The sequence below is a fragment of the Euwallacea similis genome, chromosome 4 (assembly GCF_039881205.1).
Source record: "Euwallacea similis isolate ESF13 chromosome 4, ESF131.1, whole genome shotgun sequence".
Lineage (NCBI taxonomy): Eukaryota > Metazoa > Arthropoda > Insecta > Coleoptera > Curculionidae > Euwallacea > Euwallacea similis.
This window is the reverse complement of record NC_089612.1, coordinates 5,917,567-5,930,999: the sequence shown is the minus strand read 5'-3', so window position 1 is coordinate 5,930,999 and position 13,433 is coordinate 5,917,567. Positions and strand designations below refer to the sequence as shown.

Genomic DNA, 13,433 nt, shown 5'->3' with positions numbered 1-13,433 from the left:
TTAATAGTGACAGTAAACCTAACCTAACTTTGCTCTATAGAAATTTTACTCGAGTTTCTGACGTGTCTTTGCACCTAAGGCTCCTTAACATTTCCCCTCAAAAATGCATTCGGTTTTACAAAGAGGCAATTCTATACTAGCTTATGCTCTCAGTGTCTTGGCAGTTCTAACTTTTTGTTGCTTCATATCCACAGTTTTCCTAAACTATACTACAAGCGCTGATATCAAAACTGTAACGGTTGTAGTGTAAGTTTTTCCTGTTTTCTTAGAGTTTTGGATAAACTAAATTCAATTTTCAGTAAAAATGTTCCAGACTATAGTGCGTCGAGAGAGAAAAACGACTTGGGATTCCTTACTTTCGATCTGAAAACCGATTTAACTCACTTATTTAATTGGAATGTAAAACAGTTGTTTCTATACTTGACTGCCGAATATACTACCCCTAAAAGTGAACTCAATCAAGTCAGTTTAGTAAAAAATTTTTATGAATTGTAGACAGAGCGCATTGTTTTGCAGGTTGTCTTATGGGACAAGATAATATTGAGAGGAGAAAATGCTGTTTTAGATTTTAAAAACATGAATACCAAGTATTATTTCTGGGATGATGGAAACGGTTTGAAGTCTGTTAATACTCATTAAGTTAAATTCATAGTGGCTCATTTAATATTAATTTTTCAGGGCCAATAAGAACATCACATTAACTCTCTCTTGGAACATTATTCCAAATGCAGGGCTGTTGCCAAATATTTTCGCTAGTGGGTCACATTCATTCCAATTCCCTGCAGAATATACATCGTCTAGAATGTAATTTAAAGTTTTTGTTATAAGTTTTCAATAATAAAATAAAAATGCTTTTCAAGTGCAAGTGTTTAATATTAAGCAAGATAAAAATAATCTATGAAGTTAAACAGTACAAAACAATAATTGTTATTATGAAGATTCAATTTGCATGTTTTTTTTATCGCTTGCATCAATTACCATATTATCTGGCTGTTTAGATATCTGCAACATTTCCCTTAATCCCTGAAAATGTTAAAACCAAGTAAACAACAATTGTACATTATTACAAAAAAGCACACCTGATTTTCAGCCTTTAACTGTGAAACAACTTCATCAATCTTAAAATCTGTTTCCTCTTCTGTATTGGCAGCTTTCCACATTACAGCAGCCATTTCCTGAATTTTATATGCTTGTTGTTGAATTATATGTTGGTAATTTTGATTTTGAAGAGCCTAAAAATGCAAAAAATTAGTTGATACTACACCTACCTTTAAAGTACACACACCTTTAAATTAATTTTCGACTGGTAAATTTGCTCCTGAGTGTGCTCTCTATATTTCATCATTATATGCTCCAAAGTATAATGATAGTCTTCTAAGGCAGACCTCAATTCACGATTCTCCTGTTGGATTTCTCTTAAATGTCTGTTCTCCTTTTGGATATTTGCTATAAGCTGAGAATGGGGCTTCTGATTAGCCACCTCATTCAATTGCTCTACTTCTTCCTGAAACTATTTTAAGTTTATTAGAAAATGTCTACTGCTGTCAGTGAAGTGGAATTCAGGGGTACTCAACTAAAACAACTAAAAGACTTATTTTTGTTCTGAGGAGTACTGTACAATTTGCCACCAAAAAGGATGATTCTGTAGACATTTTACGTAAAAAATATCTTACTAAAAATATGTAGGATATATGGATTTTGAAAAAAATTGCCTTTTATGATTGAATGCACCCAGGGCTTAACTAATTTCTTAAAAAAGAGTTGAAGTGAGCTGTTTCTGCATCATATTTTCTCAGAGGTTTTTCAATTTTAACCATGCAGCTTAAACAGTATCTGATGTAATGAGAAAATGTGATTTATGGGGCACTACCTTCAAAATGTTTTAGCTCATAGTTAGATTCTTTTAATCTCAGGAATTCCCTCCTGGAATATAAGAATGCTGTGATTGGGCATCCTGTATAATATTTTGAACAGATTTGTCTTATTAAATTCCTTTCAATACATTTGAGTATCTTTTAGTAAATATTCAGTAAACTCTCAATGTGTGTATACCAAAATTTATCAGTAATTTTCCTCTTAATTAAACATACTTGTTTCATGTCGTCTATTTTCTTGTTAACAGCATGGCTCTCCATAAGTAGAGCCCCAGCCAAGGCATCTCTTTCTTTGAGCCTTCCAGCCAACCTCTCGGCATCAGTAATGATTTGTTGGATAGTTAGAGACATTGCTGTGTAAGAGTAAATTTAATTTAAAATCGTAGCAGGAGCCTTCATTTCTTTTCATGTTATTTCTAGTGAACTTACCAGCTTTTCTGATTCAAAGTCTTAGTTTTCTTTGAATTTACATATTAAATTATGACCGTTTAAAATCGCAACAAGGGAATTCTAAAATAAATCAAATCAATAAAATTTTTAATAAACTTTAATTAAAAAAACAAAGAAAATATGTCATAAGAGCCTTGTAAAATTTGAACACGATCGCGTGTAGTTTCATCTTTTGTTTTAGCTGCAAGTTAAACAAAGAAAAGAAACTTCTCTGAACGATCCTAAATAATTATCAATGGAGTATTAAATTACCCATAAAACTATTGAAGATAGGTATTTCTTCGTCTTGTCTACTTAACATAATCATTGTATTCCTTTCTCTCGCATGGTGGGTGTATGTTTCTGTCTCGAAAGAAGTAAACATCATTCATGTTGACTTTGACTTACAGCTGTCAGTGTCTTTCATCCGTCGGTTTTAACCTCACATTTCCTGACCCTCGCTACTTCAGTTACTTGTCAAAAAATGTTTTCTGGGAGCCCTAAAAAAAGTTTCTTTTCTTTGCAATGAGCATAGTGCAATACCCCTTTTCCTGTTATTTCGACTTAGTAATTTATTAACAATGAGTACTGTAATGTCCGAAACGAATTCGGTCGAGAAGTGTCCCACGAAAGTCGTGAGCACAAAAGAAACTAAAGAATGCAACAAAAATGGTTTGGTAAATGGGCTGATGTACCATCAAATGAATAAAAATCTTAGCAGTGATATTAAGGAGCTTAATGAATCCGACGTAATATTGCCTAACAATAGTGAACCTGTGAATGACGACATTATGAGTAGTGTAGATAAATCGAAGAGAAGAAACAAGAAGAAAAAGCATAAGGCACAGACTGAATCAGATGATTCAGTTGAATTAAAAGTAGATCTTAATCATAGAGAAGAAAATGAGGTAATTGTGCCTGAAGAGCTCCCAACTCAGTCTAATGAACACCAACAGGAATGCATTATACCATCATGTAGTAATACTGAGAATGGTATCGATAGTCACACTCTTTCTAGCACAATGGAAAACTTGTTAATTACAGAAGAAGTCGGTGTTTCTGATTCTAAAAAAATTGATTTTGTGCCCTATGAGTCAGAATTACAAATGCCTATGATCATGAAAATCATCCAGAAAGACTTGTCTGAACCATATTCCATATATACTTATAGATATTTTATTCACAATTGGCCCAAATTGTGTTTCCTAGTAAGCTTAGATGATTTAGTAAATTGTAAGGTTATCTATAATTTTGACTTCATTATATTTAGGCTATGTGCGATGGACAATGTGTAGGAGCTATTGTCTGTAAACTGGATCTTCACCGTAAGGTTGTGCGTAGAGGCTATATTGCAATGCTGGCTGTTGATCAGAATTATAGAAAATTAAGAATTGGGTCCACATTGGTGCAAATGGCAATACATGAAATGACCAATGGAGATGCAGATGAGGTATTTTTGAGGAATACTAAAATTTTTGGATTTGAATAATACATTATTTGAAGGTCGTCCTTGAGACAGAAGTGACTAATAAACCTGCTTTGAAACTCTATGAAAAGCTTGGATTTGTTAGAGACAAGAGGCTATTTCGGTACTATTTAAATGGAGTTGATGCTCTAAGGCTGAAATTATGGCTCAGGTAGGGACGTGACTGCAAAACCCTCCTCAGCAGAACCACATTTAACCTATCGAGGCTATTTAGTAGTATGGAATGGTTGATTTGGCTGGTATTTTTTCTGCTCTGTTTGAGCTTATTCTCTATTGTCAACTGTTACAGATACATACTATTTAAACTATTCTCTTGAGATCATTTTATATCAGGGCAGGCATGATTAAAAACTAATAACATTTGGTTATTTATTTATTTAAATTATTCTTACATCTATCGCAGGTCATTTAGTGATTTCTAATTTTAAAATGATTATAGTTTTTAAATTTGATTTTTTTCTGAACAGTTATGGCCCTTTCTTTGAAGCTGATGGTGGCAGCATTGTTTACATATTATGAAGCTCAAATTAGATTCTAAAATGGTCTTTGAGTTTTGAAATTGTGGTCCAAGGCTATTTCTTTCGTCCACATCAGGGGTAGATAGTAGTTGAGGTTAAAGTTGTTTCGTGGTGATGACTGAGAGAGCACCTCGACCGGCCGTGGCATTTATAGTGTGTGAAGATCTTGACGACCTCTGGTTAGTCTAGGATAATAAATTGAAACTTATTTGAGATATCCACTTCATTGAAAAGTATTTGAAGACTTTCTGAAAGTGCATGTTATGCTTCTGTTGATTTTTCTGTTTGCTCCAACTTTAATATTTGTGCCCTGTTTTGTGGTAAGATTTCGCACCTCCATATGCTCGATTTATAATTATTCAAGTTGCAGATTCAACTCGATACTCTTTGCACTTTTTTTGTTTATGCACTTACTTTCCGCACTTGAAGCATAGCTGAGACCGGTCTGGTTCCTTGCAGTGTCTTGCAAACTGATCTAAAACCCAGCATTTAAAGCATCAATATTTTTTTGTCCATTTTGCATCATACATATCAAGTACTGATATATGTATTCGACACATGCATTTTGATTATTCTTCAACAATAGAAACTGTTATTGCTTGTGTCGTTTGTATTTTTCCTAAGGTAACTCAGGGCGTAATCTTTTTCATTTAGACCCCCAGTTTCTGGGTCTGCTTTTAGTAGTAACCCTGCTACATCCTTAGTTTCTCATAACACTCATTCTTCCATTGAAAATATGTTCTGGTTATAAATTTGGCAATGTTTGGTAGGAATTCTTTTTCAATACGTTCCATAGCGTTTCTAATTGATACCATTGTGAATAGGAACTCGATAACAAAACTGTAAAGTTAGGGAGTTTAACTTTTAAACGAACATCGCCTTCGATAATATCTTCTTCACGGTGAACATCGGAGAGAGATTTTCTTGGTCCAAGGCCTCAAAACCCAGAAAACGTTTTAGAATATAATTGTTTGCATATTATAAAAGTTGTTAACATTTTTGTTATTTTATGAGTTTTCCTTTAAAACGCTGTTTTGGAAAAATTAATTTTTGCTCCTATTATAAATTTACTAAACATTTATTTAACAGTGTGTCTCAAAATACTGATTATCTTGTGTAAATAGTAAACCGAGAAACGTATCTAAATTCGAAGACCGTGTGACTAAAGGTTTAGCTGAACAAGGGTTATGTAATAATTGATTTAAATCTTAAGGTATAACATTAAAATATGTAATATTAAACTAGTTGTGTGCTTATTGATTTATTTATTAACGCTCTTAAAGAAAAATTCTGCTTTATTCGACTTCTAGCAACAGCTGATAATCATTAAGATAAATAGGATTTTTCTGGTAAGGGCATATTTTTCGCAGGATGAATGTGTAGATCAAACATAACATCATTTGTTTATAGTTATGTATATTTCTGTATATAAAATCTTTTAATGTTTTACTTTAGCCTTGTAGCAAACTAGAATATACCAAATTTATTATTTAGATGGATTTCGTGTTTGTTTTGCAAGCCCCTAAAGTGAAAACGTAAGGTGATTCGGCAGTAGCTCCCTAATACTTGAAAAAAAATTTTTTGATGCACATTGTAACGTATATCAATAAGTTCTCTTTAATAGTAAAAGACAAAACGTTTCTAACATAAAAACTTTACCATGTTCACCTAACAATGCAGATGCAACTCTAACGCGTGAAAAATTCAATACGGAAGCTTTGTCGGATACATTTTCTATAACGTTAACGGAACGTCCTTCGATAACAGCTCTCTAATGCATCATCAGAAATATGCACCCATATTGCACCTGATGCACTGATTTACGTAGTTACGATATCACTATTGCCCAATTATTTTCAAGAAGTTCTTGCAAAAGATCGTTTTGAAACTCATAAATAATACAATTTCGTAAATTTCATAATTGAAAAACCAGTGGCGTACATGCCAATTTTATGCAAAATAATTAAGGGAAAATTGATGTGCTCCAATTTCAGCGAGATTTGGTTCCGCAGTAGCCCTATGATACAATTTTGATATGCCGCGGTCAAATCTCGAATCGGACAACTTCGATTTTTTGGCCCGAAAAATACCATGGACTTATACATCATGAAAATTTTTGACCCAAAAAATCGAAGTTATCCGATTCGAGTTTTGACTGCGGCATGTCAAAGCTGTACTGTAGGGCTACTGCGGAACCAAATCTCGCCGAAATCAGAGCACTCAATTTTTACCAAATTTTTTTAGTGCAAAATTGTCATGTACGCCACTGGTTTGACGAAGCTAAATTTTAAGGTAAAGTGCACATTATGGAAATTTTTTTGCAAGAAATTTTTTCAACAAAATTTTTTTCAAGGAGACAGTGGCGTACAAGACAATTTTGTGCTAACAAAATTTTTAAAAATAAGATGAAAATTGAGTGCTCTGATTTCGGCGAGATTTGGTTCCGCAGTAGCCCTACAGTACAGCTTTGACATGCCGCAGTCAAAACTCGAATCGGATAACTTCGATTTTTTGGGTCAAAAATTTTCATGATGTATAGTCCATGGTATTTTTGAGGCCAAAAAATCGAAGTTGTCCGATTCGAGTTTTGACTGCGGCATGTCAAAGCTGTACTGTAGGGCTACTGCGGAACCAAATCTCGCCGAAATCAGAGCACTCAATTTTTACTTAATTTTTTTAGTGCAAAATTATCATGTACGCCTCTGGTTTCGTTAAAACCAAATCGTTGGGCAAATTATAAAAAAATCGCCAAAAATTTCAGTTCAAAGTTCAATCCAAGTTTAACTGAACTCATAACTACATAGAATGCCGTCGTTTTCTATACGCTAACATTTTTCTAAGAGATGGTGCAAACTATGAATTACGTGACGCAATAGCATTTTTACACAAGTAGATATTTTTAATTTTATAGAGCTTAATTTGATCACTCAACTCTAGATGGAACCATATTAAAAATTACAGGTTTCTTACATAAATAAAGCAGATTTCTTCCGTGACATACTACTCAGTTTGTTTATTCATACCTAGATGGCGCATGCACAAAAACTACAAATTTTTTTAATGAAAAATTTAATAGAACGCTTTAAATATTTTACTCTAAAATGTCTATTTGTGAATAAATAACAACAAACAAAAATACTGCACTAACAATTTTAAGTTTTCAATTCACTCAAAATTTTTTAATGATTCTCTTGATGTCTTGCAGTTCTTCTTTCATAAACCCAACCGCCTTTTACAACATGAACCTCTTCTCATTTGCTAACTTTAAATTGGCCTCCAATTATCCAACATGCTACTCTGTCTTTCTCTTTAAACGATATTTTCCTGCAGTTCTTTAGTTTTAATCATCATAGTTACTTCTCGAAGTGTCATTCTTAGTGTTACCGAGTACCTGGTAATGCTTCACGTTTTGGCGAATGAGGAAAGTCTCTACCAATAGATTCGTAAATTGTAACAATTTGTATTCCTTACCATCTTCTCTCTGGGATGTTTTCAGAATAATGGTGTCTTCTCTACTTTACTACGGAGGTTCATTGTTGGTATCGCTATGACGCTATTTAGCGCTTTCTATGAATAAATTGGAATTGTCCGATTTGTATTCGTCTTGGGAAGACTTTTTGAGGTATATTTCTAAAAAGGGAGATCTAAGAAATTGCCTATGGTAAAAACCTATGCTAATGCGCCCCTGTGTCTAAAAATAGATAAATTATTTAGGTAATTTCATTAGATGATATAGGAAAGTAGCATATTAAAGCTTTATTTTAGCAGCAAGTATATATGTTAAAATTGTTCTTAGATAAGTATACGTCTCTTTATATAAAAAAGTAAATTTGGCACTTAAAAAGTTTACAAAAAGCAAAAAAACTACGCCCACTGCAAAAATACAGTGTCCTACCAACAAATTTTGACTTATAGAAACAACAATTTAAAACTACTTATCGTTAACGACACTGGCAGCCAGGTCTGCGAAATTGGCAGCAAAATCCATGCTACACTCGGTCATCAATGACCTAAGTTGCGCGTCTACTTCCCTGGATAAATCAGAGCCCATATTCGAGCTGGACGTCGCTGTAGGCGGAGTTTTCACAGGAATTTCCAAATGTCCCAGTAAACTGCTTAAGGAATAGTCCGCTACATCGGCATTAATCCAGTCGGCCTCACCTTCCTTCAATATTCTGGAGGGGCTCGGGGGCACCTACGAACGCAAAATCCACAAGCTGTGAAGAAAATAACGTTTCTTACCGTTGATACAACGCTATTCTCTTCCTCTGGGTCTGTGATGACTTGCTGGAGATTCAGATCTTCTTTTAACGTTGCCGGAGGCTCCTGGGATATAATGCTCATGCGAACTATTTGATGGCCGCTAACGTTGTTTGGCATCAAAGGAAGCTTTCATTTGTGGCTTTTATTAGTAGGCGAAATGAAGGAGTTTCATGGGCATACCTTCCTCTCCACTACAAGCGGTTTCTGTCTTAATCTTCGGCCTTTTTTGCTGCAATACTTTGGCTTCAGCTTCTGTATGGAACTGAGCTGTTGCTGCATACTAGAGGTTTGAGAAGCTGCAAAAAAGTGGTAATGAGGATAATAACTATGTCATAGTAGATATATATTTTTACAATTATTTAAACGTACGATTCTCTAAATAACAGACAGAAAAATACATGATTCATTGTAAAGGTCTGCTTTTAAGAGGTTTTAGTATATTAACTGTGAAATATGATGAAAATACTTAGGACCATCTTTGACCGTGACTGAAGCAAGATATCGCAACTTGAGCTATTTCGAAGATTTAAACATTTTTTTCAGGAATTAATATTGGATCCTTTTCAAGGATTATATAAAATTGATTTTTTTTCAACGCTGCAGATTATTTTAAAAATAAATCCGACGCGATGCCTGAAGTACAGATTAATTTTTCGAAACGAATTTATTTGTGTATTCAAGAAAACGATCAAAATTTTGAACATTTGGTATAAGAATTAAACTAAGTTGGTAGTTATTTAGAATTCAAACTGTTTTTATGTTTTCGTTTCAACTAAACAGCAATGATGAATTGCAAGGTACCGTAAATATATATATTTTTAATAGAAACTGTATGCTTGGCGAAAATTTTACAAGAGACAAAAAAGTTTTAAAATAAAAAAAATTTAAGTCATTCGTATAGGGGGTAATAATAATACAAATTTTTATGTGCAAACCTTGCGCCATTTTTTATATTTTCAAGCATTATAGAAAGATTACGTTCACGTTAAAACACGCCTAATTATGTAATAAATCTTAGTTCCAAAATTAATGAAAATCGATAAAAGCGTTTAACAATTATTTCGAAAAAACGATATTAATTTGAGAACTTTGGTGTTCTGTATCGGCAAAAGGAAACAACATTGGATATAGGTAAGTTTGCCTAGAACGTCTTATTTTTGGTTCAGAAATTTTAGGTCAAGCGATGCATAGCCATTTCAGAGACACCCTGTATATAAAATATAACAGTCAAACAATGTCTAAATTAAATTTTTTTTAAGCAACAAATACATTACATATAAACTTTCACAAAAAAGTGAAGACGCGATGAATTCCAATTAAAAAGTTGTGCTAAACAGTACCGGCTAAAATATATATGCAATGCTTACTTGTGGCACTTTGCGGGACCTCTAAAGGTGGCCTAAATATGTCAGTTTCTTGATTTTTAATGGCTGCATCAGACGAGAACTGCGCACCTTCTTCGAGTTTAATCACTATATTATCAGTCAAGTTCTTGCGCAACTTTGGCCCATTAACTGTGGCAGTTTTCAATGGTTTATCACTACATACGTGACCACAATGGCACTAAAATAAACAATTTCCTTAATATAAACTATTATTTCAAATCTCAGTTATTGCACCTTAACATTGTTTTGGCTATGATGCAATTTTGCCAAAGAAACCAACTTGGAAAGCGACGACGAGAAGCTTCGTTGCCTGATCTGCCAGGATTGTTCATATGACTCATTCCACATTTCCAGAAAGTTTCCAGAGGTGCGTGAAGGCTTATCCAGCTTTTCCTCCTCAATTCCATCCCAACTATACTCTAAAATCAGCTTCGCATCACATCCATACATTAAATAAATTTCTCCAATTGTTAAGTTCTGACTGGTCGCTTCAGACCATCCCCTCCTGATGTTCTCTATTTGCTCCAGGTTCTCTTCAGTCATTTTTGGCACTATTTCTTCCTGTAAATGTTTATTTACCCTTCATAAAATGACCTTTCTTTAATAGCAATCACCTTGACAATGTCAGAGATTTTAGGCTCCTCAGCTTCACTAGACTCGGACAACTGCCTTTCAAAATTTTGTAAAGATAAAATGGTGTTTACAGCTTCGTGTACCGCGTCAGCTAATAGAGAATCTTGCTCCCTTTCATCGACACTAGCAGCCTTCAAAGTAAGACTCAGTTCTGGCAGGTGCAAAAGCACTTTTATATCACCTCACGCTCCTCTAATTTCAGCAGCTCCATCTTAGTACTATCACAGACTTCAAGCTCAGATTTTTGTTCAACACACATTTTTGGAAGGGTTTTCCTTTTTTTGGGCATCAATTTCTTGATTTCCGTGTAGGTGTCCATCCCCAAACGACGCTCGTAGGCGGTCAAACAAATTGTTTGTCTAATGCATTAGATGGGTCTATTCATTGTTTTTTTTTAATTATTAACTCACCGTGAGAAATATCCACTTAAGTTTATAGAAGGGAGTTCTATTTTGACCTCTGGAGGGGGGCTTAAACGTAAGGGACGGGTAAGAAATACAGACTTTTCCTCTATCTCCTGCTTTGAGGGGGCACAATCACTTATCAAGGGGTTTTCAGGCAAAACTGCCTTTTCATAAATAACCGCTTCTATAGTTTTCCACCTAAAATGTTGCTTTCTTTTTCAATTCAACTGAAATTCATTACAGACCTTCTATTAAGACACTCAATGAGAGAACTCAGTCTTTTTTGAATGGGCAAAACTGTTTTTAACCGAGGATTCTGGGCCAGGCACTGAACCTTCAAAAAAGATGTCATATCTTTTGGCTTCAATTCCACAGTTACTCTATTGGGAAGTTTAACTTCCTCATATTTCTGATCCAGTTGGTTCAGCTTCACTAAGGCTTTGCACATTGGGGTTCTGACTCTCACATTTTTGCCTAGATTTAGAGTGATAACAATAAAAATGAATCAATATCAATAAAAAAATCAAAGTACCTTTAATTCGTACGCAAGTGCCTCCTCTATAAATTAATTCACTTAATTTCATTAAAGTTTTATCAGTAATAACTCCTAGTTTTCTGTAAAGTTCCCCGTAGTTTATCACTCCATAGAGTTCTTGAACCACTTTCTTGACGCCTTCTGAGAATTTTACATGTTTAGATACCTCATGAAAAGTTCTTATAAAAAACTGCCGAACTATGAAAATAAATTGAAATGATTAAATCACCAAAGGTGTACACTGTGAAAACCAATGTGCTATATTACCCACTTTGGGGCAATTACTCTTACCATGCTCCTTAGTTCTTAACTGTTCTTCACTTGATCCTCTCTTCTTAAGTTTGCTATTAATATATTGCTGAATTGCTTCAAAGTCTTTGCCAAATTCATTAACTGCCTCAAAAAACATCAATTTATCACTGTAGCTCCATTTTCGAACTTCCTTCTTTACGTCACCCTTTGGCTCCTCTTTCTTACTTTTTGATTCCTGATTATTGGTTATAGATTATTGAACATATATCTATCTCTCTTATATGACATTCTCTCCTCAAATTTTTCCATTAAACATCCAAAAAACACACATTTTATCTCAATTATTATTAATTCATTTGCCCTACACAATCTATGAATTTGTACTTTCTATACAATGGAAAAATTTCCTATATCATGAATCTCTTAAAAACTCATTACACATAGTCCTGTAAAATGTCTGATTATTAATTTTTTCCTTGCAAATGACTTCGAGCTTCTTAAAATCTTCACGCATATTATGATTATTATGAGTAAATAGAAACTCCAGATCGCATTGGGATGGAAAAAATGACCTAAATCATTTTTTAGATTTCTGAGCTCTGAAGCAGATAACAAATTTGTCACCAACAGATTAACAAAGATTTTGTCCAAGCTCTTATTAAAGGGTGAATCTTATTCTTGGTTAGTTATATCTGAGAATGGTATGTAATTTCAACCTTACTGGAGTGTGAGGCGTTATTCCTACATAACATTTTAAAAAAGCAAAAATATTTGCAATGGCAATGATTTTCAGTCATCTAGAGGAAATCTCTTTAAAAGGTTAAAAACTTAATTTTTAAGTTGCATAATAGTTATCTTTGATAAATGAGGCCTTTTGACTCTTGTCACCATGTCACATGACCAGGCTCATAACATTACTTAAACATATATTATTTAACATATCAAATACTGTATATTAATCAATACTTACTGTCACTGGACCACTTGCTTTCTTAACCAGCCTAGCACCACCTCTATGAGGCTGATTCTTGACCTCGTTCTCCTGAGGCTTTTCTGAGTTCCCTAAGATCATTCCTGGAATTTCTGAGTTAAGTGATGTTAAGGGTTCTTGGTTCACCATTTCATCATGCTATGGGTAGAATTACAACATATTTTCTTCAATGCAAACCTTATATTTCTATTTTAATAAGTTTAGAAGCTAACTGAATAGCCAACCTTCTTGTCTTGCTCCTGTTCTAGTCTCATTTTCTTGAAAACCCTGGCGCTGGAGCGTATTTGAACGCCCCTTTCTTCCTTCAACAAGGTGCTGGTAGTGATGGACCCCAATAGATACTCCTCCGGAATGTATGAACTTGTATTAACTTTGGGAATGTCCTCCTTGGACTCATCAGCTTCCATGGTGTCCCTGTCTGTTTTGGCGTTACATCCATATAAAAATCTTACGATAATTTCTTAAGTTCCAGTTAATTTACATGGTTTCGGCGATTGGAAGAATTTCAACACAAAAATACACCTTTTTTAATGCTTTTTACACGAATTATTACTCAAAGATGCTGGAAAAACGAGAAATTATCAACATTTTTATAGAAAGTTTTGTGTCCTCTGTCGGATTATTTTGCTGAGAGTAGGAAAATGTCATTTCAAAAAAGCAATG

At 34.1% G+C, this 13,433-nt stretch overlaps 4 protein-coding genes across 5 annotated transcripts; 2 read left to right on the top strand and 2 right to left on the bottom strand.

Annotated features, from left to right (window-relative positions):
• Positions 1 to 27: 27 nt before the first annotated feature.
• Spase22-23 (Signal peptidase complex subunit Spase22-23) lies at positions 28 to 859 on the top strand. Its single transcript, XM_066389576.1, has 4 exons — positions 28 to 246; positions 300 to 462; positions 517 to 620; positions 679 to 859. The coding sequence occupies exons 1-4, from the start codon at positions 104 to 106 to the stop codon at positions 806 to 808; spliced, it is 540 nt and encodes a 179-aa protein (XP_066245673.1). The 5' UTR covers positions 28 to 103; the 3' UTR covers positions 809 to 859.
• On the bottom strand, positions 852 to 2,462 carry LOC136408537 (FGFR1 oncogene partner 2 homolog). The gene is made up of 5 exons (XM_066389575.1): positions 2,304 to 2,462; positions 2,091 to 2,227; positions 1,286 to 1,510; positions 1,080 to 1,232; positions 852 to 1,023 (listed from the first exon to the last, which is right to left on the bottom strand). The coding sequence occupies exons 2-5, from the start codon at positions 2,223 to 2,225 to the stop codon at positions 931 to 933; spliced, it is 606 nt and encodes a 201-aa protein (XP_066245672.1). The 5' UTR covers positions 2,226 to 2,227; positions 2,304 to 2,462; the 3' UTR covers positions 852 to 930.
• Positions 2,463 to 2,736: 274 nt separating this feature from the next.
• LOC136408534 (N-alpha-acetyltransferase 30-like) lies at positions 2,737 to 5,800 on the top strand. 2 transcript variants are annotated; one of them, XM_066389571.1, is made up of 4 exons: positions 2,737 to 3,296; positions 3,348 to 3,511; positions 3,574 to 3,753; positions 3,807 to 5,800. In XM_066389571.1, exons 1-4 carry the CDS (start codon positions 2,885 to 2,887, stop codon positions 3,942 to 3,944), a joined length of 894 nt encoding a protein of 297 aa, XP_066245668.1. In that variant the 5' UTR covers positions 2,737 to 2,884; the 3' UTR covers positions 3,945 to 5,800. The 2 variants fall into 2 exon arrangements, with proteins under 2 accessions (XP_066245668.1, XP_066245667.1); XM_066389570.1 differs by having other exon boundaries at positions 2,737 to 3,511.
• Positions 5,801 to 8,048: 2,248 nt separating this feature from the next.
• Positions 8,049 to 13,420, bottom strand: crm (cramped chromatin regulator). The gene is made up of 13 exons (XM_066389033.1): positions 12,995 to 13,420; positions 12,750 to 12,908; positions 11,819 to 12,014; positions 11,525 to 11,725; positions 11,238 to 11,466; positions 10,999 to 11,190; positions 10,770 to 10,947; positions 10,570 to 10,719; positions 10,190 to 10,516; positions 9,938 to 10,133; positions 8,751 to 8,866; positions 8,550 to 8,696; positions 8,049 to 8,502 (listed from the first exon to the last, which is right to left on the bottom strand). Exons 1-13 carry the CDS (start codon positions 13,175 to 13,177, stop codon positions 8,239 to 8,241), a joined length of 2,538 nt encoding a protein of 845 aa, XP_066245130.1. The 5' UTR covers positions 13,178 to 13,420; the 3' UTR covers positions 8,049 to 8,238.
• Between the last annotated feature and the right edge of the window lie 13 nt (positions 13,421 to 13,433).